This window comes from Nothobranchius furzeri, chromosome 13 (genome assembly GCF_043380555.1).
Source record: "Nothobranchius furzeri strain GRZ-AD chromosome 13, NfurGRZ-RIMD1, whole genome shotgun sequence".
NCBI classification, from domain to species: Eukaryota; Metazoa; Chordata; class Actinopteri; order Cyprinodontiformes; family Nothobranchiidae; genus Nothobranchius; species Nothobranchius furzeri.
The window spans coordinates 65,083,021-65,110,124 of record NC_091753.1 but is presented as its reverse complement, the minus strand read 5'-3'; the positions used below and the strand labels follow the sequence as shown (position 1 = coordinate 65,110,124).

The 27,104-nt window shown below is 42.8% G+C and overlaps 1 protein-coding gene and 1 long non-coding RNA gene across 3 annotated transcripts in view; one reads left to right on the top strand and one right to left on the bottom strand.

Annotated features, from left to right (window-relative positions):
- LOC139062560 (uncharacterized) overlaps positions 1–12,850 on the top strand; it is a 31,137-nt gene extending 18,287 nt beyond the window's left edge. The window contains exon 2 of the long non-coding RNA XR_011516111.1: positions 12,544–12,850. This is a non-coding gene — a long non-coding RNA (uncharacterized lncRNA). The remainder of the gene's footprint in view (positions 1–12,543) is intronic.
- Positions 12,851–14,451: 1,601 nt separating this feature from the next.
- On the bottom strand, positions 14,452–18,418 carry psma6l (proteasome 20S subunit alpha 6, like). Of its 2 annotated transcripts, none has more exons than XM_015974269.3 (7): positions 18,092–18,418; positions 16,818–16,912; positions 16,430–16,511; positions 16,195–16,347; positions 15,923–16,101; positions 15,753–15,847; positions 14,452–14,697 (listed from the first exon to the last, which is right to left on the bottom strand). In XM_015974269.3, exons 1-7 carry the CDS (start codon positions 18,165–18,167, stop codon positions 14,640–14,642), a joined length of 738 nt encoding a protein of 245 aa, XP_015829755.3. In that variant the 5' UTR covers positions 18,168–18,418; the 3' UTR covers positions 14,452–14,639. The 2 variants fall into 2 exon arrangements, with proteins under 2 accessions (XP_015829755.3, XP_015829754.3); XM_015974268.3 differs by having other exon boundaries at positions 16,195–16,350; positions 18,092–18,413.
- Positions 18,419–27,104: the final 8,686 nt, after the last annotated feature.

The window sequence follows — 27,104 nt, the reverse complement described above, 5'->3', positions numbered from 1 at the left end:
TTTATTTAGACATTGTATTTATAGATGGTGTTTTCTCTTTATTGGTGAAGGTTCCAGAAATGCTGTCAGACTTTATCTTTTCGAAGTTCACTGGGTTTTTTCCACACATCTGCGCTGGTCTCTAGTATAAATTCATTCATTCATCCATCCATCCATCCCAGGCAGGCAGATAGGGTGGGGGTTGGGGGGATCTGTCCACCCCAGATTCAGATCGACCCCGATCCGTCCCCCCGAACTAAGGCCAGAAAGAAAACAAAGTCGGAGGTTTAGCGCTTGAAGCTCCTTTTTCCAATTACACTGAATGCAGCATGACGTAAACAAACACCGACTCCAGAGGCGCCAAAGTGGTTGCTGCTAGGATGCAGGATGAAATGAAAAAGGCAACGATTACTGCGTATTTAAAAAAGACCAACAGTGTAAGTAGGCGGGACCGATCTGTCTGTTTATGCGTGTTGGTTCTAGTTTCAGTACGTTGTTGTCATGTTGGGACTTACTCGTTATAAACGCCAACGCCTCATTGCTGACTTTAACAAGTCTCATCTACAAATATGATCCCTCATGAAGTTACTGCTTTACACCAGAAGATAGTGGAGATGTGGAATCTTCAGGCTGAGCAAAGTTTGGGAGTTTTTAGAGTTTGAAAATCGGCTCCCAGCCGGGGAGAGGAGGAGACGTGCGTAGCATGAAGAGCGCAAATATTAGATAAAACATATAATTGCTGGCAGGTCTGGTCTTTGTTGACTGATCACTTTGTCTGCTAATGACTGACTCTGATTATGAAGCAGATTATTGACTCTGATGAAGAAATTCACTCATCCAGCCGGAAAGATGGACGCTGCTGCAGCATCAGACAGCTGGTGCTGCACGAGAGGTGTGTGGAGTTTACAAGCTCCAAACTTTGGGTTTGATGTTGGTTTAACCTTCTCTGGGACGTGGTGGATGTAGAAATGATGGGAAAACACCGCTAACGTGACAGACGTAGCGACAATGTAAAAAAAAAGCTGTAAAAAGAGGCAGATAAGATATATATGGAAGTCAAGTGTGCCACATAATCATAAAAAAAGTTAAATACAAAATTTTAAAAGAGATTTATATATTTATGTGTAAATAAAAACTTTCCAAATATAATGAAAATTTATTAATAACGTAAAAATACGAAGGGACATCTGTTGGTCAGGCAGAAAAGTTTGGGAACAACTGTTCTAAGTGATAAGTGAATTTTGTTTTTAAATATATTTTATGTGCAGTTTTTTAGGGCTTTTATGTTTTCTGTAAAGATCGGTATGCTGAAAATCATTTCATGTTTTGCATAAAGCATGAGGTTTTGGTTAGTAATCGATTGGGAGAATAACAAACGACTGAATGAAATAGTGGGGCGCCTCTGTCAGTGTGCCCCAGGGCAGCTGTGGCTACATCGTAGCTCATCACCACCAGTGTGTGAATGTGTGTGTGAATGGATGAATGATACACTGTAGTGTAAAGCACTTTGGAGTCCTTACTCTGAGAGGCGCTATACAAGTGTGGATCATTTATCATTTATAGTGTTGATCAGGCAGAGCTTTGTTGCATAATGGCTTCCAACACGTATATAAATGTTAGTTTTCTACGTCTGAGGTGGTGGAGGACCTAAACTTGGAGACGGCCACAGAAAAGGAGCGCTCAGAAAGATAAGAGGAGAACCACTCCAGAGCAGATCCTGATAGGCCGACCCAGTCTCTCAGCCTCTCCAGTAGCAGGTGATGGTCAACAGTGTCAAAGGCTGCAGTCAGGTCCAGCAGGACCAGAACAGAACAGTCCCCTGCATCACTGTGGGTCAGAAGGTCATTAGAGACCCTAAGAAGAGCTGTTTCAGTAGAATGAGCTCTACGAAAACCTGACTGGAAGCTATCATAGATGTTATGTTCATCAAGAGCAGCTGTGAGTTGTTTAGCCACAACCTTTTCCAAGATCTTGGAGATGAACGGAAGTTTAGAGATGGGTCTGAAGCTGCTATGGAGAGAGGGGTCGAGACTCGGTTCTTAAAGAAGCGGGTGGATTACAGCGTTCTTAAAGTAAGCAGGGACCTGACCAGAAACCAGAGAAGCATTAATTGAATGTATGTATGTATATATGTGTGTGTGTGTGTGTGTGTGTGTGTGTGTGTGTGTGTGTGTGTGTGTGTGTGTATATGCATGTTCCACCCTCATCTGTTGGGGGCTGGTGTCAGAAGTGAGCAAATCCTCATTGACTCTCATGTTAAACATGTTTACAGCCTGGTACCAAAACATGTTTTAGGTTTAAATGATCTAGTTTACACTCATGACAACTCTGAGGGGGGTGGATTTTTTTCTCACTCTTCTGTTTAAGTGTATTAAAAGCCTAAAATTCTGTATAATTAATGAGCATCAGACCCACGTGACCACAGAGCTAGCTCCGTGGAAAGGCCTCAGTAGAGCCTCGGTCTGGCCTGGAAACTGTTCTGCCATTTTCAGTCTCTCAACTTAGACCATTAGTTGTAGCGTGTGTGCGTTCTTTTTGGATATTATTTGTGCAATTGTTGGACAAAATGACTTGCTGTGGCATTAATTGCACTAATAGAGCGTCCAAGGAGTCTCCACTTCATTTTTTTCTGTAAGTAAAATAATATTTATGTATTTTAGGTCACTGCCGAGCTGAGCTTAGATTTTAACATGTACTGTTTAACCATGAAATTTAAATGTAATAGGGTAAAACCCAGTGCATTTAACATAATGCTGCACTTTAGAAAATGGGTGTAAATATAACATGTTGGTGGAGCTGGGTTCCCACTATCGGTATGGTCCCCTCCCCTCAGCGGCAGCTCGGCGCATTTCTGACCGCAGCGGCGCCTGTCTGCTGTGCGGCTGCCGGCTTTGGAATTGGAGCCTATGGCTACGCATTGTCCAGTATATATGTCGATTGTCCAATCATGTATTGGTATGTACTAGGTTTGCTGTGATGAAACATGACTGTAAAGTTCTAATCTGTTCTGTTCCAACAGCTTCTACTTTGGTTGGAACGTTTGTCTCTGCAGGACGTGTTTACACACAAGGAGGATTACCTGTTACAGAAATAAGAGTTATGGGTGAAAACATTCCCAGGCTGAACTGTTCCAGCCCAAAGGAGGGCAGGGTGAGGCCAGGTGTACACGGTGTGAATTTTAAGTTGTTGGTAGAGCAAACAATGTGCTAAAGATAGTTTTCAATGCAACACATTGAACCTTTGCATCTGTTACTGATGTCTGTTGTCCTTCAGGCTTACTGTAGTTGGAGGTTGGAAATGCATGGGTTTGTGGGGGTTGGAGGAAGGAGAAGAATGAAAGGAAGTAACAGAGAGATCCATTTTTATTTAAGGGTGCATTATGTAGAAATGAAGTAAAAATGACACCCTGTGGTAAAATTTGGTTACTGCAACCACTTTAAACATCTCTGGAGCTTTTTGCCAGCCATTGTTAAATAACAGTTGTCAGCACTGCAGTATTAGCTCGCAGGAGCCACGGCACCCCCACGCTCACTGATGGTAACCAGTACCTACCTCCCTCCTTCTGTAACGTTCTGTAAGTGGTTACTTTTGATAAATCGTTAATAGATTAAAAAGGTGTTCAATAAAATGTAATATCCACTAAAAACATGTATTATCAATATTATTGAACCTCTAATATTTGATTGATGATGAAACGAGGTACTCTGGGTAATCCAGGAAACAACAATAATTTGATAAGAAACAAAAACAAAAATCATGATGATGAAAGGCAAATGATTTTAAACGGTGATTCAAACTGATGTTAAATGAGATAATAAATGAACTCTGACCTTGTTTGTTTTAAGAGCTTCACTAAGCAGCTCATAAAGGTGTGACGTCTGGGTTTATAAAATTCATTTGGATGTTTGTTGGATGTAATTTAACAAGTTATCAAACTAATATCAATTACTCTGATGCCACTGAATAGCCTACACACCAGGATAGTGGAAGTTCTTGGAGATCCGGTCTGCAAGTGAAGCGTGGACTTCTGATGCATCTGAAGGTACACACAACTGGTCAAAGATACCGTAAATCCTCTAATACAGGCCGGTATTCAATTAAAGGCCGGGTCTCCAATTTTGGCCGGTGCCGGAGGCGGCTGAGGTGAATAAAGGCCGGTCTCTTATTGTGGCCGGGTGGAATGTGGTAACAAGCAAGTACCACAGGGGGGGGCGGTTGTGTCATCGTCTCACTTTTGATTTGCCAGTGATAGACCGCGAGGGTAACTTTAACCGTGCGGAGACGAAGAGGAGGCTGTGCCAGAGCGTCGGTACTGACACGCGATCGTTCATGTCGGTTCATTTCCTTTAAAGATTTCTGTCTTTTATTTGCGCCTGATGTGTTTCGCTGCATGCTGTGGAGCGGGGCACATCAGCTTGTCCTCCGGTGACGCACCGATCACTGATGCGCCCGCCAAGCACGGAGTACTCCGCTGTTTTTGCGGTAGATCTGCCTCCTGAGCACGGCCACAGTAACAATCAGGTGTCGCCACATTTAACACGCGATCGTTCATGTCGGTTCATTTCCTTTGATGTTTTCTGTCTTTTATTTGCGCCTGATGCGTTTGGCTGTGGAGCGGGGCGCATCACCTTGTCATCCGGTGACACACCGATCACGCGGCCACCAAGCAGGGAGCACTCCGCTGTTTTTGCGGTCGGTAGATCTTTTAGAACTGCAGTTCAAAGGTAACTCATGAGGTGAATATATATGAACCCAGGTAGCAGTTTCTCTTTAGGATTGAGAGGAGATGCAGGAAGATAATAAACAGGCAGGACAGAAAAATAGTCAAATAAAAACAAGTTAGTTTTTGTACCTGCTGGTTGCAACAAACAGACACCATTGAAGGTAATCAGAAGTGAGGAACAGAAAATGAAATAATTATTTTAATGTTTAGAGCAGCAGGAACTCTGAAAGGCTGCAGGCGCATCAGTGAGTTTGCGGCCGCTGCGCGGGGGAGGGGGGAGAGGGCTGAAGCAGAAACTACCGTTGTTAAAAGAAATGTGTTTAACTTTGAAAATGTGGGCGCAATTTTAATTGTCAAAAACTCCAGCGAACCATTAGTTCATTTTGCTCAAATAGGAATAGAGGCCTGCCTCTAATACTGGCCCTCCTTCCAATAAAGGCCTGGAGCTTGATGAGCTTGAGTCAAATACAGGCCCGGGCCTGTATTAGAGGATTTACGGTACTTCCCGGGTTGCTTCTGGTGGAAGGTTCTACGTCTGATGAGTTGTTGGTGGAATGAGCAAATAATAATTGTTTGATCTAAAAAGGACGGTTCTTTAAGCCGTGGTAGATTCACCGTAGGATGGTCATTTAGCACGAACTGTGAGCTTGTCTGTAACTCGGAGCTCTGACCAAACGCAGGAAACCAATGGGCCATTCCCACCTGTACCAGGTCGACCCGGGCCGGGTAGCGTAGGTTGTTTACATATCTGGGTGGCCTGGTATTTTTCCGGGCCAACCAAGGCTCATTCTCAGCCCTCTTCTGGAGGGGGTCTGCTTCAGGCCGACCAGGGCCAACACACCCACTGCTGACAGCAAATTCACACCTTCCATTAGAGCAAGCCTCTGATTGGTGGGTAGAATCAGCCCACATGGGCTTAAGGCAAGGATGTGTGGAATCAACCGGGCCAGGCTGGGGCCGACAGGGGCTACCCGGCTTGGGCCGACCCGGTACAGATGGGAATGGCCCACAAGATGTGAGTTCACTTTAAAGAATCGTTCGTTTATAAACTTTGACCAACCGGATCTGAGAATTTCGTACAGGCGTTTACCAAGTCGTCACACATTCCTCAGGCACTCAGAGGAGGCTGGTTCTACTCAATGTGAAATAATGAGAGAGGAAGTTTATGGCTTTCTCTTCCTGGTGGCAAGGCTCGGGAAGGTAAACAGGAGTCGGTTCTGTTTGGAGGAGCACACAATATTCCTGGCAGAAGAAAGTGATGGACATTGACTGGCCTCTTACATTGCTGTGGACAAATAACTTTGGGGGACTTTTCCAATGCGACACTTCCTTTGTTGTGAGGAGAACAACTGTCAGTCCAGCAGCCAGCTAGATATGAAATATATTTTAGTAAAACCTTCCTTCCAAAATAACTGAAGCAGGCAGGATTTCCAGCATCAGGGTTTATTGCCATATGTGCGAGAAATCACAACAACAACAACAACAACTCTCATCACTGCTGCAGTAGTTGGTGCAAAAGAAGATAAAAAATAAGAGCTAAGCAAATATATGAAGTAATAATATACTCATGATGAAATAATTCAGATAAAGTGGTAATAATTACAGAAGCGGTTACTACGTAGAAGAAGAAGAAAATATCATTTCTATAGCGCCTCTCAAGATAAAAATCATGAGGCGCTTCACAAAAACAAACAAATGTAAAAACATAAAAAATAATTTAGAAAATGATTACAAATATTTTTAAAATGAGCAAAAAAATAGACAATTGTGATGAAAAATGTAAAGAAAGAGAGAGAGAGTGAATAGGAAAGAGGGAAATCAGTGGATCCTGAGGAAGGTGGAATAGGTGGGGAGAGCAGAATAAAGAGAGAGGGGTGAAGAAGGTCACACCAAAACCTGAACAGGTGAGTTTAAAGGAGACCACTGAGTCCACTGATCTCAGGCTCAGGGGGAGAGAGGTCCAGAGTCTGGGGGCCACAGCAGCAGATGATCTGTCACCTTTCACCTTTAGCCTGGTGCTGCACAACAGTAGGCTTTGATCACTGGACCTCAGGGACCTGCTGGGGGTGTAGGGACTAAGAGATCACCAATGTAAGATGGTGCATACACGTACACAGTGTAGGTACTGATCAGAGCAGATCAGTTCAGGTATAAACACAACACAGGGTCATGTGACTGAACCAAGCGACTGGAGTGGGCAGACCTACGATTGTCGTTCATGAGTCCAGCAGCTGTTCTTGTGGTGAGAGGTTCTGGTCTGACAGATGGAAAAGAGTCAAAAGACTGAGTCCAGGGTGACACGGGTCAGCTGTCATCTGACCTGCACGCCTCAATGTCCTGGAGGTGTACAGGTCATGTATGGGGGGGAGTTTGCAGCCATTGACCTTCTCAGCAGAGCGTACAACATGCTGTAGCCTCTTCTTGTCCCTGATGGTAGCTCCAGCATAACACACGGTGAATGAAGAGGTGAGGATGACTCGGTGACTGAGGTGTAGAACTATCTCATCGACTGGTAGGTTGAATTTCTTCAGCTTTCTTAGGAAGTTCATCCTCTGCTGGGCCTTTTTTATGATGGAGGTGATGGTGGGCTCCCACTTGAGGTCTTGAGTGATGGTGGTGCTCAAGAAGCTACATGAGTCCACCATCATGATGGGAGTGTCAGACACTTCCTAAAGTCCATAACAGCCTCCGCTGTCTTCTGTGCATTTAGCACCAGGTCGTTGTGGCTGCACCAGGTCACCAGCTGTTCGACCTCCATTCTGTAGGCACACTCGTCCTCGTCAGAAATGAGTCCGATGACGGTGGTGTCATCTGCAGACTCGATAAGCTTGACAGACTTGTGGTTGGAGGTGCAGCCGTTGGTGTACAGGCAGAAGAACGGAGGGGAGAGAACACAGCTCTGAGGGGAACCAGTGCTGATGGCCTGCAAGTCTGAGAGAGTCTTCTCGAGCCTGACTTGTTGCTTTCTGTCCATCAGGAAATCAGTGATCCACCTGCAGATGGGGTCAGGCATGTTCGACTGGGACAGTTTGTCTTGGAGGAGGTCTGAGAGGATTGTGTTGAAGGCAGAGCTGAAGTCCTTGAACGGGATCCTGGAGTAGGTACCTGGCGAGTCCCCCCCACACACACACACACCCCCCACCGCCCACCCCACCCCTCTTGCCAGTACAGAAGGAGCCAAGGTTCACTCGAGGCCCTCGAGCCAGGGCCGGGCACCGACGCGTACTCGTGCTCTTGCTGTCAGCATACAAGCCAGGATCCAATCCTCAGGCCCAGCTGAGATCCCCACCCGGGATCCCTAGCCACCATGCCCTCACCCAGGGGTGATACAGCTATCAGGCAGCAACCTGTGACCACCGTCCAGACCTCCCAATGCCCCACACATGGCCGCCACAAGTCCACCCACCAAGGCCTCCCAAGCGCCCCTCAAGTAAGACAGCCAACCCCCCCCCCCCCCCCCACACACACACACACACACACACACACACCTCCCAATGAACCCACCCCCAGGGAACCTCTGGATACTTCAATCCAAACTCAGACCCTCCACCACATCAACCGCAGCATCCTGGACAATACCAATGACCTTACATCATCGCTATGTGATGGAACCGATCAAAGGAGCCCAGAGAGACTGATTTAGAGTGGAGGCAGAGGCTCTCAGGTGTAATATGATCTAACAAAAGATTTCTATACTAGTTAACGCAAAGATTTTCTTTATTCTTCCAGTTTATGAGGACAGTTTTCTTTGCTATGCATGTAGCAGTCAGAAGCATGTGAAGGTTTTGTGGAAAGCTAATAATAAAATATTACCAGGAAACATTTTTGAAAAAAGAGAAAATCAGTATACCGTAAATCCTCTAATACAGGCCCGGGCCTGTATTTGACTCAAGCTCATCAAGCTCCAGGCCTTTATTGGAAGGAGGGCCAGTATTAGAGGCAGGCCTCTATTTCTATTTGAGCAAAATGAACTAATGGTTCGCTGGAGTTTTTGACAATTAAAATTGCGCCCACATTTTCAAAGTTAAACACATTTCTTTTAACAACGGTAGTTTCTGCTTCAGCCCTCTCCCCCCTCCCCCTGCTTCAGCCCTCTCCCCCCTCCCCCTGTGCAGCGGCTGCAAACTCACTGATGCGCCTGCGGAGTTCCTGCTGCTCTAAACATTAAAATAATTATTTCATTTTCTGTTCCTCACTTCTGATGACCTTCAATGGTGTCTGTTTGTTGCAACCAGCAGGTACAAAAACTAACTTGTTTTTATTTGACTATTTTTCTGTCCTGCCTGTTTATTATCTTCCTGATTCTCCTCTCAGTCCTAAAGAAAAACTGCTACCTGGGTTCATATATATTCACCTCATGAGTTACCTTTGAACTGCAGTTCTAAAGGATCTACCGACCGCAAAAACAGCGGAGCGCTTGCTGTTTGGCGGCCGTATCAGTGATCAGTGCGTCTGAGGACAAGGTGATGCGCGCAGCGCCCCGCTCCACAGCATGCAGCGAAACGCATCAGGCGCGAATAAAAGACAGAAAACATTAAAGGAAATGAACCGACATGAACGATCGCGTGTCAGTACCTACGGTCTGGCACAGCGAGTTGCTGATCACAGAGAATGTGATCATACGATAATTCAATAGGGAGAGTGGTTTCACAGACGCGGAAGTGATAGCGTCGGTGAAACGCCGGCTGCTCTAGGAAACCCCCGAGCGTTCGAGCGTCAACGAAGTGACACGGAAATGCCGGGCTTTCCAGAAGTAAGTAAGATAACTTACTATGAGCTGATAGTTCGTTGGATTGATCGGTAGGTTGGAAACTCTGATCATGAATCTGAAGAAATGATGACTGAGTGGTGAGCTGGAAAGGCGACTTCCGTTTATAGCCGCGGTTTGTGACGTAGGTGCGACGTGGAGGGAATCCCCGCGAGGGGCATGCTGGGAGTCCCTACTTCGCGGATTTTCACCTATCGCGGCCAGATCTGGAACGCATCTACCGCGATAAACGAGGGATTACTGTAGTTCATACACCCCCTACTGCTGCTCTCCAGAGTGTTCTGCAGCATAATCAGCACATTCTCTTTGAACTTGATAGTGTAATGACCTGGCTGGGGTTGTAAGCCAGGTGCATTCTGGGTATTGTGTTATATGTGTTTCCTATCGTTCTGCTAGTTCCTATGTGCTGATTTGCGTGTTGTGTGAGTGTTATGTAAGCCACAGGGAAGGTGATGTGTGTTCTGTGGAGCGGGTTGAATTAGCATGGTTAACTGACACCGTGACTCTGTGTGGTAGGAGCGTGATAGAGGATCGTGTCTGTAGCGTTACAAAGCGTTGAAGAAAAAGCCTAATAAAGGTCTGCGTGAACCTCTACTGCCTCCTGCTGGTTGATTTGGGGACTATAATCCTACCGCTGGGACGCTCATGCTTGCTTGTTACCACATTCCACCCGGCCACAATAACCGGCCATTATTTACCTCCGATAACTCCGACACCGGCCAAAATTGGAGACCCGACCGGCCTGTATTTGAGGATTGGATTTACGGTAATATGAAAAAGATCAGACATCTGTAACTAACCAGAACCAACCAGACCGGCTCAGGAACGGAACAAACTAGAAATAAAGAAGTCCAAAAGCATCAGAGCAGCCAGGAAACAAATCAAAAGAACTTGTGTGAAAACGTTCATGACTTAAATAAATACGGATCATAGTAGTGTGCGTTGTTTTGGTACATGCTGTTTGTAAATACTGTAAAAAAAACTAAATAGAGGTGTTTGTAAAAGTAATAAGGGGCAGACATTACGAGATTATTCTTCTTTCTTCTCGTTTTCATTGTTTATCTATTTAATTTTCCTTCTGAATGAAATAAAATAATAATAAAAATAAACTGTTCCTCGACATTCCTTTCAGATCAAAGCCCAGTCTGCTGACTCTGACACTAGTCAGTGACTCAATCTGCTGGGAAACGTTTTACTGATTGGCTGAACTGTATAGGAATGTTTACCTTCTGAAGCGCCTTGTTGCTAGCCTGGCAAGCCAGACTAAATAAATGTATTATTTAGTCTGGCAACGCTCCATTGACGGTGTCGGTACAGGATCTGCTCGGGTGCAAGATCGGCTCGGGGTCCTTCGACTGCCGATGACGTCAAAGTACGGCAAACCCACTCGGACAAAATACACTACACATCTATACTGTTGGAAAGAATTTAGCAGTTTCGTTATTAAAATAATGTTTCTTAAGACGTAAGTTTGTGTTTATAATGGTATTTGTAAAATAAAACACTATATTGTATTCATAATGTTGAACTCCTCTTTGAGCACATCCCTTGAAGGATCATAGGTATTAGCAACACCTGTGAAATTGTATTTGCAGGAAAGAAGTGTGTCCCGTTTATTGAAGTATTTTGTGTTTAGAGTTTTTGACGTCTTGTCCATGCGTAGTTCAGTTACGCTCATAGCTGCTAGCCAAAACTCTGGAGTTCAAAGTTTTCTGGCTTTACTAAAATACCTGTCTGTACTTATTTGATTGATGGTAGTTTTACTTTCTATTAGACTCCAAATGTAATCATTTGGCACGTTTCTAATTCATAATTTGTAATAATGTAATCGGCGATATTAGCATTAGCATTCCTATGGGTTTTTCCATGTATATTAGCATTGCGCTAACCACTCGCTGCCAAATTGCAGACTTTGCCATTAGAAAATCTGCTTTTGTCACATCGCAATTTAATTGCACATGCAGTTAATCGTTCAGCCCTAATATACATGCAGCTCTATGCTAAAAGTGTATTTTCAAAGAGGTAATGATGGATTTCTTTGTAAAAGTTGTCCATCTTTCCAATAGAAAAAATTTGCCTGGACCAACGTCACGTGATAACAACGTTACGTGATTACGTAATTCCATAAGGTTCATGTTCAGCCAATCAACTACTTAGACGTCATCGGCAGTCGACGGACCCGAGCCGATCTTGCACCCGAGCAGATCTTGTACCGACAACGGCTCTCGGTTGTGGGGCGGGTTCTACCGTCGTCTTTCAAATGATCTCCGCATTCCACTGGACAATGAATGTGACATACTCTTGTTTCACTCTATTGCATCATCCCACCCACCAGGCATATAGAGTGCCCTGATTGGCCCACAAAGCGGATAAAGCTCTGTGATTTGTTCACTAAGCAGATAGAGCACTATGATTGGCCCACCATTATGGACTCCTCATTATGGCTCTTTATGTGTTTGAAACCCCTCTAGAGAGCTGTGATTGGCCAGCCAGAGTCCTGGTAGGAGCTGTGGAGGTTCCAGTGGAGCGTTCCTAGACCAAACTTTGCAAAGCAAGAATCTGGTCTAGTTCACTAGGCTACCTTGAGACGACTCTTGTCGTGATTTGGTGATATATAAATAAACTGGCCCAGGCCTGACGTGATCAGTCGTGTAGGATTAATAAATCACTTTAACAGAACCTGTCTGACAAAAGGAAGTTGGCTAGAAGATCACTAAAACCAAAACAGCAGGCCCCATTCAAAAGAAATTCAAGAACATCTAGAGCCCTTCAGGTCTCAGGTTAAGTTCAGAGGTCATGACCACCATTCAAGGGTTCTACGGTCACCAAGGGACCAAAAACAAAAAAAGACCCGTTTCACGTTTACATAAACCATCATGATGACCCCAAAGCCTTGTGGGTATATCTCCTCTGGACTGATGAGACCAGAGCAGAAACATCTGGAAGGTGTGCGTCCCATTCCATCTGGAGTCAAACTAACACTAAAATATGGTGGTGGTAGTGTGTTGGTTTGGGACAGGACCTGGACCACCTGCTGGATCTGACCTAACCATGAAAATGTCCTTCTTTCTAGGAGAACGTCTGACCTTTGACCATAAACAGATGCAAACCCTCTGATGTGTCTCAATTCAGACAATTCTGTGGAGAAGAGCGAGGGATGAGACTCACCAGCTGATACCAGGAGTTCCAGTCTGTTATTCAGTTGCTTCTTTATACAGGACCAGGTTGGTTTGGTTTAATTAGATTAAATAGTTAGAAAATATTTTAATAAGGTTATTTTTGTCTGATGCCAGCAGAGGTCTTAAACATTTAAATGTCTTCCTAACTATGAAAGTTGTCTTGTGAAGACGTGTTAATTTTATAATAAAAATAAAACCTTGTTTTGGCAGTTTGTTTATTTGTTTGTTTGTTTGACACCAGAAACTTTCAGATTATAGCTGATTTAGACGTAGACACAGACAGATGAAGAGTGAGGGTCCACATAAGCGTTACATCACACAGATCTCTAAACAGAGAAGGAGGAGGGTATCGCCGCAGACCCGGAGACCGCAGATTCAGGCTTGTACTGTTTTTGAGACAGCGCTGCCCACTGTTTGCTAGCATTCCAAGATGGAGTACGATCGCAGAGTAAGTATAGAACGTGGAGAACAGTATTTGTTTAATTAGTAAGAAAAACAAAAACATAATGGACCATCCTACAGACCAATAAGAATGCAGCTGGGTTTTAAATAAAGTTTTACTTCAATAAAATATTCAGTTCATCATTTCAAAGTTCCACAGCGGTCCGCATTGAAGTCATGAGCCACGTGTGTTTTGGTCCATCGAGGTGTTACAAGGTGGTTGATCTACGGATGTCCAGAACCAGGAAAATTGGAAAGTTTTTTTTTTGTTTCTACAAACAACTCCAATTAAATAAATATGATAAAAGCTTTTATTATTAAAAGTAACTCAGGAGTTATCAAATGTGTATTCTGAGAGCTACTTCACTGAAGCTTTAACAACGAATAAACTATTTTTAATAAGCTTCACCAACAGTTACACATTTTTATATGTGGAAGCTTGAATCTGCAGCAAGTGTGAATCTGCGGTGTCCAAGTCTGCAGCCTTTAATCTGCAGTTAGTCTTGAATCTGCAGTTGCAGTTACACGTTTGTCCTTCAGAGGGCGCTGTCTCAAAAACTGTACAAGCCTGAACCTGCAGTTGGCCTGAATCTCTCCTATTCAAACAACCCCACCCCCTGAGAATTCTAACCGAGCCAATCAGCGCTGAGCAGCGTACGTCACACACCACAACGCCGCGTTTGTCAGAAACATGGCCACTGAAGCGGAGTTCGCTGCGGCTCTTTCCTCTCGTCTAAATGACTTGGACACGTCTTTAAAACAAGCAGAAGCTCTAAAAGCCTTTCTTCTAAAGAAAGATGTTTTTGACTACAGTTAAAACACTACGGCGTCGCCGACGTCACACACAGCGACGCTCAGTTCCTCATAAACAACGAAGACAGCGGCGGAGTCGGCTGCGGCTCTTTCCTCTGTTCTAAATGACTTGAATCTCTTTAAAACCACAAGTAGAAGCGCTAAAAGCATTTCTTCTAGAAAAAAATCAAAGATGTTTGCGCCGTTGCCAGACGCCATATTTGACTACAGCTAAAAAAACTACAGCATCACATGGTAGTCGGCATTTCCTTTTTTCTGACTGGTTATTTTTGAGCTGCCTAGCCCCGCCCCTCATGTGCCTCTCTGCCTGTGGGTAACTAGACTCCCTCTGTGCAGAATTAGCAGGCCAGGCTGTGGAAAAGGAAAACAGTGCTAAAGAGGAGGCAGAAACACCACCACCCAGTTGTCTTTTGGAGTAATGCAGCAGAACACCTGTCAACATGTCAGTGCTGCTGCCTGAATCCTAGATTTCCTGATTCCCCTAAACACACCCTAAACTGCCCAGTGGCAAAACTCACTGATTCCACCTTTAATCAGACAAACACACATTCAAACTTGCTTAATTTTATTATGACTGCTGTTCATTCAGGTGTGGCAAAGGTTTGTTTAAGAGGGATTTTAAAAAGATACGTAAACATCATCATCTGTATGTTTAGACCCAATCGGATTAAAGCCTCCGCTCTATCAGCGGTGAAGGGGTCATGATGAAATGCTGAGAAGATTTGTGAGTGTGGCTCTACTCCCGCTCCGCGATAGCAGCCAGGTGAGCTTCTATCTCAGCCTCGGACAGAGTCCTACAGGACGGGGGACAAAAGAGGACACGTCAGCATCAGCGAACTGACATAAACGCATCAAATCAAAACTGCAGTGATCACATAAGAAACAAGTTCATGATTGTCAGGAATACCGGAAACGTGGCCCAACCCTCTTACAGGTTGCTAATAAAACATTTGTAATTAATGGTGCTGATTATTCAGATCAGACTGGATAGCAAACAACAAAACATAACTGGTGTTATGTATGGACCAAGAGTTATTGTGTGTTATGCAAGTCATCGCCAGTAGGGGGCACCACGCCCAGTTATGTGTGTGTATTACTTCTGTGTTCCGCAATAAACAGGAGACAGGTCTGACTCGGTATAAACTCTCTAGTGTATTGACTCTACGGTGGAAATATAACATAAATTGGCGACGAGGATGTGATTTGTCTATATTTATATATTACATATATATGTATATATATACATATACATATAATATATATATTATATATATACAAATATATATATATATATATATATTTGTATATATACATATACATATAATATATATATATATTATATATATATTATATATATATATATACAAATATATATATTTGTATATATATATATATATATATATACAAATATATATATTTGTATATATATATATATTATATATATATATATATATATATATATATTATATATATACAAATATATATATTTGTATATATATATATATATATACAAATATATATATTTATATATATATATATATATTATATATATATATGTATATATATGTTATATATATATATATATATATATATATATATATATATATATTATATATACAAATATATATATATTTGTATATATAATATATATATATATATAATATATATACAAACATATATATTTGGAAATATATATATATACAAATATATATATTTGTTTGATATTTGTCTGCACCCCCTCAGCTCGTTACAGCTGTACTATTAAAAAAAATTAAGCTATCAGTCGAGCTTAGCATGAAACCTCCTTCAAGCCCAAACTGACCCAGAGTCAGCGTCTGACAGGAGTTACCTGAACTTGGGCTTGTCTTTGGTGACCACACCCACCTCCAGCTCACTGGCCCTGAAGTCCAACGACAGGACGGAGGACAGACAGCATACAGCCAGCTGAAGGACAGAAGGGAGGTGAGGGTTCCGACCCAGGATCAGTGAACTGTAGCAGGCCCGTTTCATCGGGCTTACCTGCACCACTCTGTTGTGAGACAAGTCTGGTTTCCTCTTCAGCTTCTTCTCTAGGTAGCTGTTGGCCTCCGTCTGTTTGGCCCCGACCGCCGTGGCTCTGAAGCCACAGTAGTAGCCTGCTGGGTCACACTTATACAGGACGGGACCGAGCTGGGGGTCGATGGCCACCATGATCATACCTAGAGGGTTTCAGAGTCGGTTTGCAGCTTTCAGAACTGTTAGACCCAGTAAGAATGTTCAGAAAAGTGACAGAAACAAGAGCTTCGACTCACAGCAGCCCAGCGGTCTCATCTCTGCATTCTGTGTGTACACCTGAGAGATATCCGCCAGCCTGCGACACAACACGTCCGCCGTGATGTCGTAACCAAACTTATATTTCCACTCTCCCGCTTCCACTCGGGCCCGGTGGACCTGCGATCGGCTGTCTGCTGCACAGACCAGACGGTGGGACCGTTAGCGAGCAACAAACACCAGACTACACCTGATGGTTGTTAGATGAAGGCGCACCACTCTGCCCGGTCATCACACAGCCGATTCGAGGGGTCAGCTTGAACATGTTGGTCACCGTGGACGAGTCCAGGAGCTTGTCCTGATGTCAAACACAAAATCCTCCTCAATCACTGCAATAGCTTTCCCTTTTCTTCTCAAACCAACTTTGTTTACTCAACATTTTCCACCTAATCTGAGTCCTACAGAACAACCAGTTTTTCTGATTTGATGAAAACAGGAACGGTTCAGTGTGTAGAACGGTGTCAGCTGAGAGGATGAGCGTCCTTATGGCAGCAAACAGGTTAGAGACACCGTCTCAGGTTTCTGCTGATGCCGGGATCCATGTGGCTTCACTGACTCTGACTCACCTATCACCATGCCAGAGGTGTGTGTGTGTGTGTGTTACCGGTACTTTCTTCTGCGTGACCACCACGACGCTGTCTGACCCCCTGATCCCGACAGACGTCAGTCCGCTCTGAGCGATGGCTTTGAAGGCGTATTCTGCATTCAAGCACATGAAGGAGAAGGGCTTTGGTCCAGCTATGGCTGCAAGACTTACTGCGATGCTGAGGTGTGTTGACCTGGCAGCGTCGTTCTCTTTGGAACACAGCTTAAAGCTTTTGGATCATCTCCAACCGACCATCAGTTAAACCCCAATTCACTTCAGATAAATCAATAAACATTGTTGATTAATTCATCAATTTTAAGATGATTGAAAACAAAAAAGGATGACATCACTTTATTAGACACACCTGTTCAGAGGTTTGCTACCGTAAATACAGAATCAGCCAATTGCACAATCATTCAGGGATTTGGAGGTGAAGATGACTTTCTGAAGCCAGAAGGGCTGGCCCTGAGTGTTTGAGAACCTGCTGATCTGCTGGGATTTGAACCCACAGCCATCTCTGGGACCAACAAAGACTGGTCAGACTGGTTCCTACCTAGGTCTGCAGAAGCACGCCAGCTGCTAGAGATGGACTCTGGCAGCAGAAGACCACGCCAGGTGGTGTGGCCTCACCTTGGACCCCTCAGTCTCACCTGAGTCTGGTTTAAACACCACAGCGCACCTGAGTTATGCTGCTGCCCATCTGCTGATGGCTACCTCCAGCAGGATCATCTCTAGCTGCTTTCTAGAACATGAGCAGGAGTTCACTGGACTCCAACGGCCCCCACAGTCACCAGACCTCAGGCCAGGTTTCTCATAAAAGCAACAACAATAATAACAATAACAGTCGGTTCTGTTATTGTTATTATTGTAGGTGTGTGCTGAGCGGCCGCTTGGCTCCACACACCTGTAGCAGGACAAGTAAGTTCATGTAAACTTAAACCAAACTGGTCTAGCCTCTAGTTTAGAGGTGAATTATTCATGTGTTTGTTACAAAACTTACAAATAAACATAGATCTGTTAGACAAAGAAGCATGATGCTAATTCCAATGCTAAGCTATTTGCTGTTTGGTATCACTTTAGGTGTTTTAATCAGACTTGTCTCTCACACACACACCCACACACACACACACACGCACACACACACACACACACACACACACACACACACACACACACACACACACACACACACACACACACACACACACACACACACACACACCACCACCACCACCCCGCAGCAGGCCAGCTGAGGGACCGGAGCTGCTAACACTCCGGACAAACCTCCTTACCGACTTGATAGAGGCGGCCCTCCGGTGAGAAGATCGTGATGTGTCGGTCAAACCCTGCGTTGGAGCCGCGGGACATTCTTCCTCCTCCTTGACCTCAGATGACCTCAGCGAGAACGCGGTTAGAATCTAAATGATCGACTTTAATCGAGTTGTTTGTTTTATTTGCGTTAAAAGGAGGTGAGCGAGCGTTGGGATCCTAGAGCAGAGTAATGAAAAGACTTCCTCTGACTTTTACTTTCTCTTTCTCTTACTGCTAGATCCGGTGGGTGGCACCGGTACCGGGCCTGCCTCCCTCACCTGCGGGTGGGCTACCGGCTCCGACCGAACTCGAGCACTGAGCGTAATCAGGGGCGGATTTAACAATTTGGGGGCCCTAGGCGAACACAGACATGGGGCCCCTCACACCAAATTTTCGACAATCTTATCTTTAACTGGATTTGTGAAACTCTCCCCTCTTCTGACACGAGTTATTTTCCCTTTTTATTAGTCCTCCTCTTTTTTCCTGTATTTCCCCCCTTTTGAGTGCTTTCAATATTTGCTTTGCTTTCTTTTTCCTGTCAGGGCTCCTGTGCTTTAGCCTTAGTTATTTTTTTTCTATTTTCCATTTTGGTCTGTTTTCCTCCCTTTAAACATTTTCCATTGTCTTTCCTTTCTGCTTCCTTTTGATGTTTACATCGAAAAACAACGTCACTTTCAGAAGTGAAGATAAAAGCTTTTATGAAGCATGCTGCTTCTTTCTCTTATTGGAGCCACTAGGATAACTCCATGTCATGCTTAATGTTTTGACTATCTCTGAGTTTGTTACGAATGCTCCCGCCTCTCTTCTTCTTATTATTTGTGGTCTTATGGCACTTGGCAAACAACAATTTGGCGCATTACCACCACCAACTGGATTGGACTGGAATGACTACCAATCACTTCCTGTTTGTGCATCGCCGTCTTAATAACCCTCTTATGACCATAATTATAACAGGGCCGCCTGGTATGTTTTTAATCTTATGGCTGTAAAATTGTAATCAAAAGTGCAAAGTGTGTGTAACTCTTTCAGAACAACCTCAGCTTTCAGTGTATGGTTTGTATTTAGAATTTATTTCTATTACAGCCTTTAAAAATCAGCTTAAAAGTGAAAAAAGCAAAAAAGAATTAGATTTTTTTACAATTACTGAACAGGAACTTCAAAATGACTGGGCAAACAATTTAAACTTTGATCTGTAATGCATCTATTATTGAAAAAGTTAGAACCTTGGTATCTTTTTTTTATCTGTTTTAAGACCATTTATTTTTGTATACTTTCAGACGTTTTTATTTGATGTGGGAGACCTTGAAGCAGTTTCTCTCCAACTGCAGGCAGAGTCCTGCACACCTCACACCGCCATGGGGTGCTTCTCTTGCACACCATGCACTGATATACCAAAAACTTTTGTTTTAGCAAAAATAATTATTCATTGTAAAAAGATAAATAATGCTGGAATGAAGCTGAATCTTACAATTAGCAAATACAGGTGCTGGCCAGTAAATTAGAATATCATCAAAAGGTTGAAAATATTTCAGTAATTCCATTCAAAACGTGAAACTTGTACATTATATTCATGCAATGCACACAGACCAATGTATTTCCAATGTTCATTACATTTAAATTTGATATTCATAAGTGACAACTAATGAAAACTCCAAATTTGGTATCTCAAAAAATTAGAATATTCTGAAAAGGCTGAATATAGAAGACACCTGCTGCCACTCTAATCAGCTGATTTACTCAAAACACCTGCAAAGGCCTTTAAAAGGTCCCTCAGTCTTGTTTTGAAGGCACCACAATCATGGGGAAGACTTCTGACTTAACAGCTGTCCAAAAGACAATCATTGACACCTTGCACAAGGAGGGCAAGACACAAAAGGTGATTGCTAAAGAAGCTGGCTGTTCGCAGAGCTCTGTGTCCAAGCACATTAACAGACAGGCGAAGGGACGGAAAAAATGTGGTAGAAAAAAGTGTACAAGCTCTAGGGATAACCGCACCCTGCAGAGAATTGTGACGACAAACCCATTCAAAAATGTGGGGGAGATCCACAAAGAGTGGACTGCAGCTGGAGTCAGCGCTTCAAGAACCACCACGAGGAGACTCATGAAAGACATGGGATTCAGGTGTCGCATTCCGTGTGTCAAGCCACTCTTGAACATGAAACAGCGCAAGAAGCGTCTCGCCTGGGCCAAGGACAAAAAGGACTGGACTGATGCTGAGTGGTCCAAAGTTATGTTTTCTGATGAAAGCAAGTTCTGCATTTCCTTTGGAAATCAAGGACCCAGAGTCTGGAGGAAGAGCGGAGAAGCACAGAATCCACGTTGCATGAGGTCCAGTGTAAAGTTTCCACCGTCAGTGATGGTGTGGGGTGCCATGTCATCTGCCGGTGTTGGCCCACTCTGTTTCCTGAGGTCCAGGGTCAATGCAGCCGTCTACCAGGAAGTTTTAGAGCACTTCATGCTTCCTGCTGCTGACCAACTTTATGGGGATGCAGACTTCACCTTTCAACAGGACTTGGCACCTGCACACAGTGCCAAAACCACCAGCACCTGGTTCAAGGACCATGGTATCCCTGTCCTTGATTGGCCAGCAAACTCGCCTGACCTTAACCCCATAGAAAATCTATGGGGTATTGTGAAGCGGAGGATGCAATACGCTAGACCCAACAATGCAGAGGAGCTGAAGACGACTATCAGAGCAACCTGGGCTCTCATAACACCTGAGCAGTGCCACAGACTGATCGAGTCCATGCCACGCCGCATTACTGCAGTTATTGAGGCAAAAGGAGCCCCGACTAAGTATTGAGTGCTATACATGCACATTCTTTTCATGTTCATTCTTTTCAGTTGGCCAACATTAGAGAAACAAACATTTTTTCATTGGCCTTTAGAATATTCTAATTTTCTGAGATACCAGATTTGATGTTTTCATTGGTTGTCACCTATAAATATCAAAATTAAACGTAATAAACATCGGAAATACATTGGTCTGTGTGCATTGCATGAATATAATGTACAAGTTTCACGTTTTGAATGGAATTACTGAAATATTTTCAACCTTTTGATGATATTCTAATTTACTGGCCAGCACCTGTAGTTGAGGGTTGTTCAGATAAAAAAATAAAGACTGAACAAACATTCATACCCTGGTTCACCGGAGATCTGTCCTTCTTTCGTGGTCACTGTCTTCAGATATAAGCCTTCTGGAACACCTAATAGATCGTGTTGATTTTCTTTGAGGCATTTCCATGATTTCATGCCGGTTTTTATGCTGATTAGCTTCCCTGTTCCGTTATCCGCTTTCACCGCGGCGCTGCGCTCTGTTTCAATCAGGCTGTATAGCAGGATTTCCCCTCGTAGCCATAGGCGTCATTTTAACCGGGGACGCCGGGGACATGTCCCCGGCAAAATTTGTGATTGGCAGCTGTGTCCCCCCCACTTTCAAAAACGCCTGCTGATGAGGATTTTTGTTTTACCAGCTCAGATCTTATACCAGGGGTCGGCAACCTGTTCCCATCAAAGAGCCATTATTACCCGTTTCCCACAGTAATTCTGGATGGACCTTAATAAACAGTGACTTAAGTGAAGCAGGCAGGTCGCGCTAGAAAATTTAGTTTAAAAAGACGTCATAAATGTGTTCCCCCATCCTTTTTATTTATAAAATATGAAGTAAAAACTCACAATTTAATTTTCATTCATTTGTCATTAATATGTAGTCTACACCCGTGCGTTAAGTGGACCATCTTCCAGTAAACGCAAAGCATCCAGCCCACCTCTCCAAATGCGTAAAATGTGCGTCAGCCGCTAGTTAGGCGCGCCGCGCGCACCGTCAGCTACGTCAGCCCAGACAAGAGCAGAGCAACTAGAGACAGAATAGAGGATAATTGTGTCTGGATGTGGATGGAGATTACATTTTACAGCAGCCTGATCATCATTTAAATACGTAACCCATCACCTGTCTTCTAGTCCACGCTATCAGCATTATTTTAATGTATGTGTGTGTGTGTGTGTGTGTCCAGTAACATATTAATGTTACAATTAAACAGTTTCACTTCATGTAGGCTAGGAACGTTTCACCTGCCGTGGCCCGACCGCTTCTGCTCCACATAAACTTTGTGCGTGATCAAATGTCTCTACGTGTCATGCGTCTCCATATTAGAGACGGGAACAAGCGCTGTTCAGCCAAAGTTTCATAATTTCATAAAAAGAACATTTTTCCAAGTGACACATCCCTCAGAGAGACCGGGTTTCCAGACTGTTTCAGTGGGAGGAAATCATCGCATGCACCGTGGTTCTGCACTGCGCTGCGAACCCCAGATCTTCAGCTCACTGTCCACCGTGGGCGCTCCGAGCCGCGCTGAACACAGTGTCCAGTATAAAGCTCTGATGTTCTGATGGGAATATTTTACCTCCGCGATGTGCGTCAACGATTAAAATGTCAGCTCATCCATGCGCATCAGTGTGTGTCGGGGTAATTCTTTCAAACCAAGCAACATCCTTGAGTTCATCTGTCAAAATAAACAGTCAAATGGAAATATCTGTAACCTGCCGTTTAACTGTTTTGCCTTCCTGTGAAGATTGTTGCAAAGAGAAACAACTAAACTTGATTAACCCCAGAGCCACGCAGAGAACCAGAGCGCATGCGGGAAGGTTCCTCCCACTGAAGCGAGTGTTTTCCAAACCTGGTCTCTCAGAGAGACTTGTCACTTAGAAAATGTTCCCTGATTATGAAACTTTGACTGAATAGCGCTTGTTCCTGTCTCCAATGTGGCGACACATCCAGGAGCCGTCTGAGGAGAATCCCAGAATCTCACATCCTCGTCAGCTCAGAAGCGCCTATGATTACACACAAGCGTGACCCGTCAGCCCGGTCTCACAGTAGACCGGGTTGGACCTGTTCAGGTTTACACAGACAATCTTTACATTTAGAATTGGCATACAGATGTAAAATTAATGCAGTAAAATATAAAGCATTTTATTTAAATATCCATTCATTATTTTACAAACACAGAGACCCCTGTGCTAGCCTACTTTATTGTCCCCAGCAATTTTTAAACCCCACTCAAGTGTATGGTTATTGTCCCCAGCAATTCTGAAAACAAACTGACGCCCTTGCTCGTAGCGATATTTTTCATAACTCTGATTGCTTCATGCTATAGATCGTTGGAAAGCTGCTTTGATGTACTTTTAGGAACCGTTGGAATTTTTTGGATCAGATCAGCCATTCAAAAGTTATAAAACGGATCATTTTGGATGACAAACTCAGCACGTCTCTGAATCTGTGTTGTGATTCGTTGCGCTCAAGACAGGGAATCCCGGTGGCTACCGTAATGCATTGTATATGCATGAAAAGCCCCACTTTTAATCTTTTCAGCACTTTTGGAATTTTAATGATATCTTGAACGGTTCAGGAATTATGGTAATGAGAATTATGTCCAATCCCGTCTGCGGCCACAGGTTGGTAATAAGAATATTGTGGCATTAACAGAGGGGTGCCGGCGGTCAGGTCTAGGGCCCCCCCCCCAACACAAGGGGGCCCCTACCTATGCCTAATGGTAAAACCGCCTCTGAGCGTAATACCAGGTTATAACTGCTGATGAGTACCACACTTATTAACAGTGAAAATCTTAACATAACATCTTGTGTCGAAATATTATAATATGATCAAATTGCCCATTAATGTTAAAATTACAACTAAAGCAGAGTAAAGACATGCAGAGGACAGAAAAAACAAATTAAAGATTTTAGATAAAGGATGTTTTATGTGCGCACATAAAACATCACTCACACACACACACACACACACACACACACACACACATGAAAACATCCTTTACCTAAAATCTTTCATTTGTTATTTCTGTCCTCTCTGCATGTCTTTACTCTGCTTTTATTGTAATTTTAACATTAATGAGCATTTTTATCATCGTCTTTGACGTCACAAGCCTGTTGTTGACACAAAGATTTTTATGGTTGTTTTGTTCTTTTTTTTTTTTTGACAATAAAAAAGTTTTGATGTTTGCTCCAAATGTGTTTTCTGTTTTCTGAAGTTTGGCAACAGAAATGTGCTCGAAGTCATAGATATGTATATAAACACTAGATGGCGAAAGCGGGAGTCGACGGCGTAGCTAAACGGCGGCCATCTTACCTCAGACAGACCCCTCCGCTCTTAATGGTAGCAGCTGGAAGGTGAGTGATCAGCTGAAACAAAAACACCCTTAACTCGATTACATTTTAACGGATTTACAAGCGGTTTGCCCTGTTACAAACCTTAGCACACATGGGCTTGAGACAACATACTTGCACATGTTGAAAGTAACACATTTGCTTTTGAAAGTGACTTAATTGTGAACCATATATATATGTATACATATACAGATATATATATATATATATTTATATATGTATATATATATCTGTATACATATACAGATATATATATATATACATATATATGTATATGTTTATGTATATGTATATATACATATATATACATATATATATATATGTATATGTATATATATATATATATATATATATATATATATGTATATATACATATAAATATACATATATATATATGTATATATACATATACATATACATATATATGTATATATACATATATATACATATACATATATGTATATATATATATGTATATATATATATGTATACATATAAATATACATATATATATATGTATATATACATATATATATATATGTATATATACATATACATATACATACATATATATGTATATATATATGTATATATACATATAAATATACATATATATATGTATATCTATATATGTATATATATAGATATACATAGACAGATCTATATAATATAATAATAGGCTATGTATACTTTAAATTACTGTAGCTTACAATAAAATGTGTTATCTATGAAAGATTAAATGCTTTGTGGAGTGAAATAACAGGAATTTCTGGGCCAAACCCATCCTATTTCATAGACTTATCTCTGGCGTTTATAACAAATCAAACCTTTTGAAAATCTGTTGAAAATTGAGCAAGTTAGAGTTATTTAAATAGTGCATGCACCATACACCCCAATGTCAAGAAAGGGGGCAGCTGACTTAGGTAAGATGGCCGCCACGTTGCATCCCATTGGCGAACAGCAGGGATGAGACATCTAGTGTTTATATACATATCTATGCTCAAAGTGATCTTCAGCTTCCCTGGGAAGGTGATCATGATGCACATCACTTCCTATCCTTTCTTGCTTCCTGCCATTGTGTGTGCCTACATATAATCTGAACTAGTTACTTCTATTTCTCACCGTTTTTACTCATGAAATCTTTGGTCAGACGGAAGCGGCTGCAGCAAACTGCTTCTTTGTTCTAATTTTATATGTTTGTGTTTTAAACAGAACATAAATGATTTTGTTTCTATGCTGCTAGTGCCACCTCCTGGTGAGCATTGCGCTTTGAGCAGATGATGGAGACTGAAAACTCAAGCTGGACAACAAAGAGAAAAAGCTCTTTTGTTAATCTGACTCTTGCGTGGCGGCAGAAACCCCACTGGTACGTCAGGGCCGACAGCAGCACACCGCAGTTTCATACACGCTGTTTATTGATTGACAGGCAGCTTAGAAGAGGATACAGCAGGCACAAGATAAAGCTCTGTGATTGGCAAAAATATTACAAATCGTGTTTTTATTCTTTGTCCCGGTTTTAAAAACTCCTCTGTGCACCCATCCAACACACAAGACTGTTGTTTTCTACAGCTTTCTCAAAAATGTCATTTTTGTGGAACATTTTTATACTCCTGTAGAAAAATAAGAGTACAGTACATTTGTTGAGTATTTATTCTAAAGAGAACACACTTTTCTTTGGACTCTCTCGTTTGGTGCAACACTGGTACGAGCTACACAAGTAGGCCTACTGATGGAGACAGAGCTGCCAGTCAGCTTTTGCCGCCAAACAGGTTTCTTCTTTTGTTGTCATATTTTAATGTTTCACATCAGAAATTTATTTAAGATCTGAAGAATTAAAAAATCACTTCAACAGAATGTGGCAACATGTAGTCGGCTAAAAGACCAGCATCATATACGCCTCCTACTAGCCTAAACAGCCATGCCAATGCTTCCACCCCCTGAGAATTCTAACCGAGCCAATCAGCACTGAGCAGCGTAACACGACGTTGCGTTTCAACAAAGACGGCGTCTGAAGCGGAGGTCGCTGCGGCTCTTTCCTCTGTTCTAAATGGCGTGGACACGTCTTTAAAACCACAAGCAGAAGCGCTAAAAGCCTTTCTTCCAAAGAAAGATGTTTGCGGCGTCCCCAGCTGCCATCTTTGACTACAGCTAAAACACTACAGTCGTCAATTCTGCCTTTTTTCTGATTGGTTATTTTTGAGCTGGCTGGTCCCGCCCCTCGCAGTGCTCTCTGCCTCAGAGTATCCAGTCGTCCTCTGTGTAGAAGGCCAGGCTACTCCCTTAATGCTTTAAAGCCTGAACGGGAAATCATCAGAAAAAATTCTGTTTTAAAAGTGAACCGTTTACTATCTGTTTCATTTTATAATAATATTCTGCAGCAGTTGAACCGGTACGCTACCAGCACATCATCGTTTTACCACTCAGGGTACCAGGACTTTTTTTTCTCGTGTACGATGTGTACCGGGCCGGTAGTTTTTCTGGCCAATAATCAGTCGAAATTACTGGGGAAAAAAAGTCTGTCCACAGAAACAGCAGTTGCCCACATTCCCCTCTCCACCAGGGGGCAGCAGACATGTTTAAGACTGGACATGGCAGGTTTCTAATGAAGGAACACTGATGCTCCATCTACAAACCCAAGTGGCTTAATGAGAGTTTGTGACAAAAACAACATTCTGTATTTACTCCGGTTTATTTTTTTTTTGTCTGATATAAAAATCTATTTACTCGTCTGGAACACTGAAATATGACACACAAAAAGCAAATGTACTTTTTATCGCTCTGTATGAGTAATACTTGGCTTTGTAAGTAAAC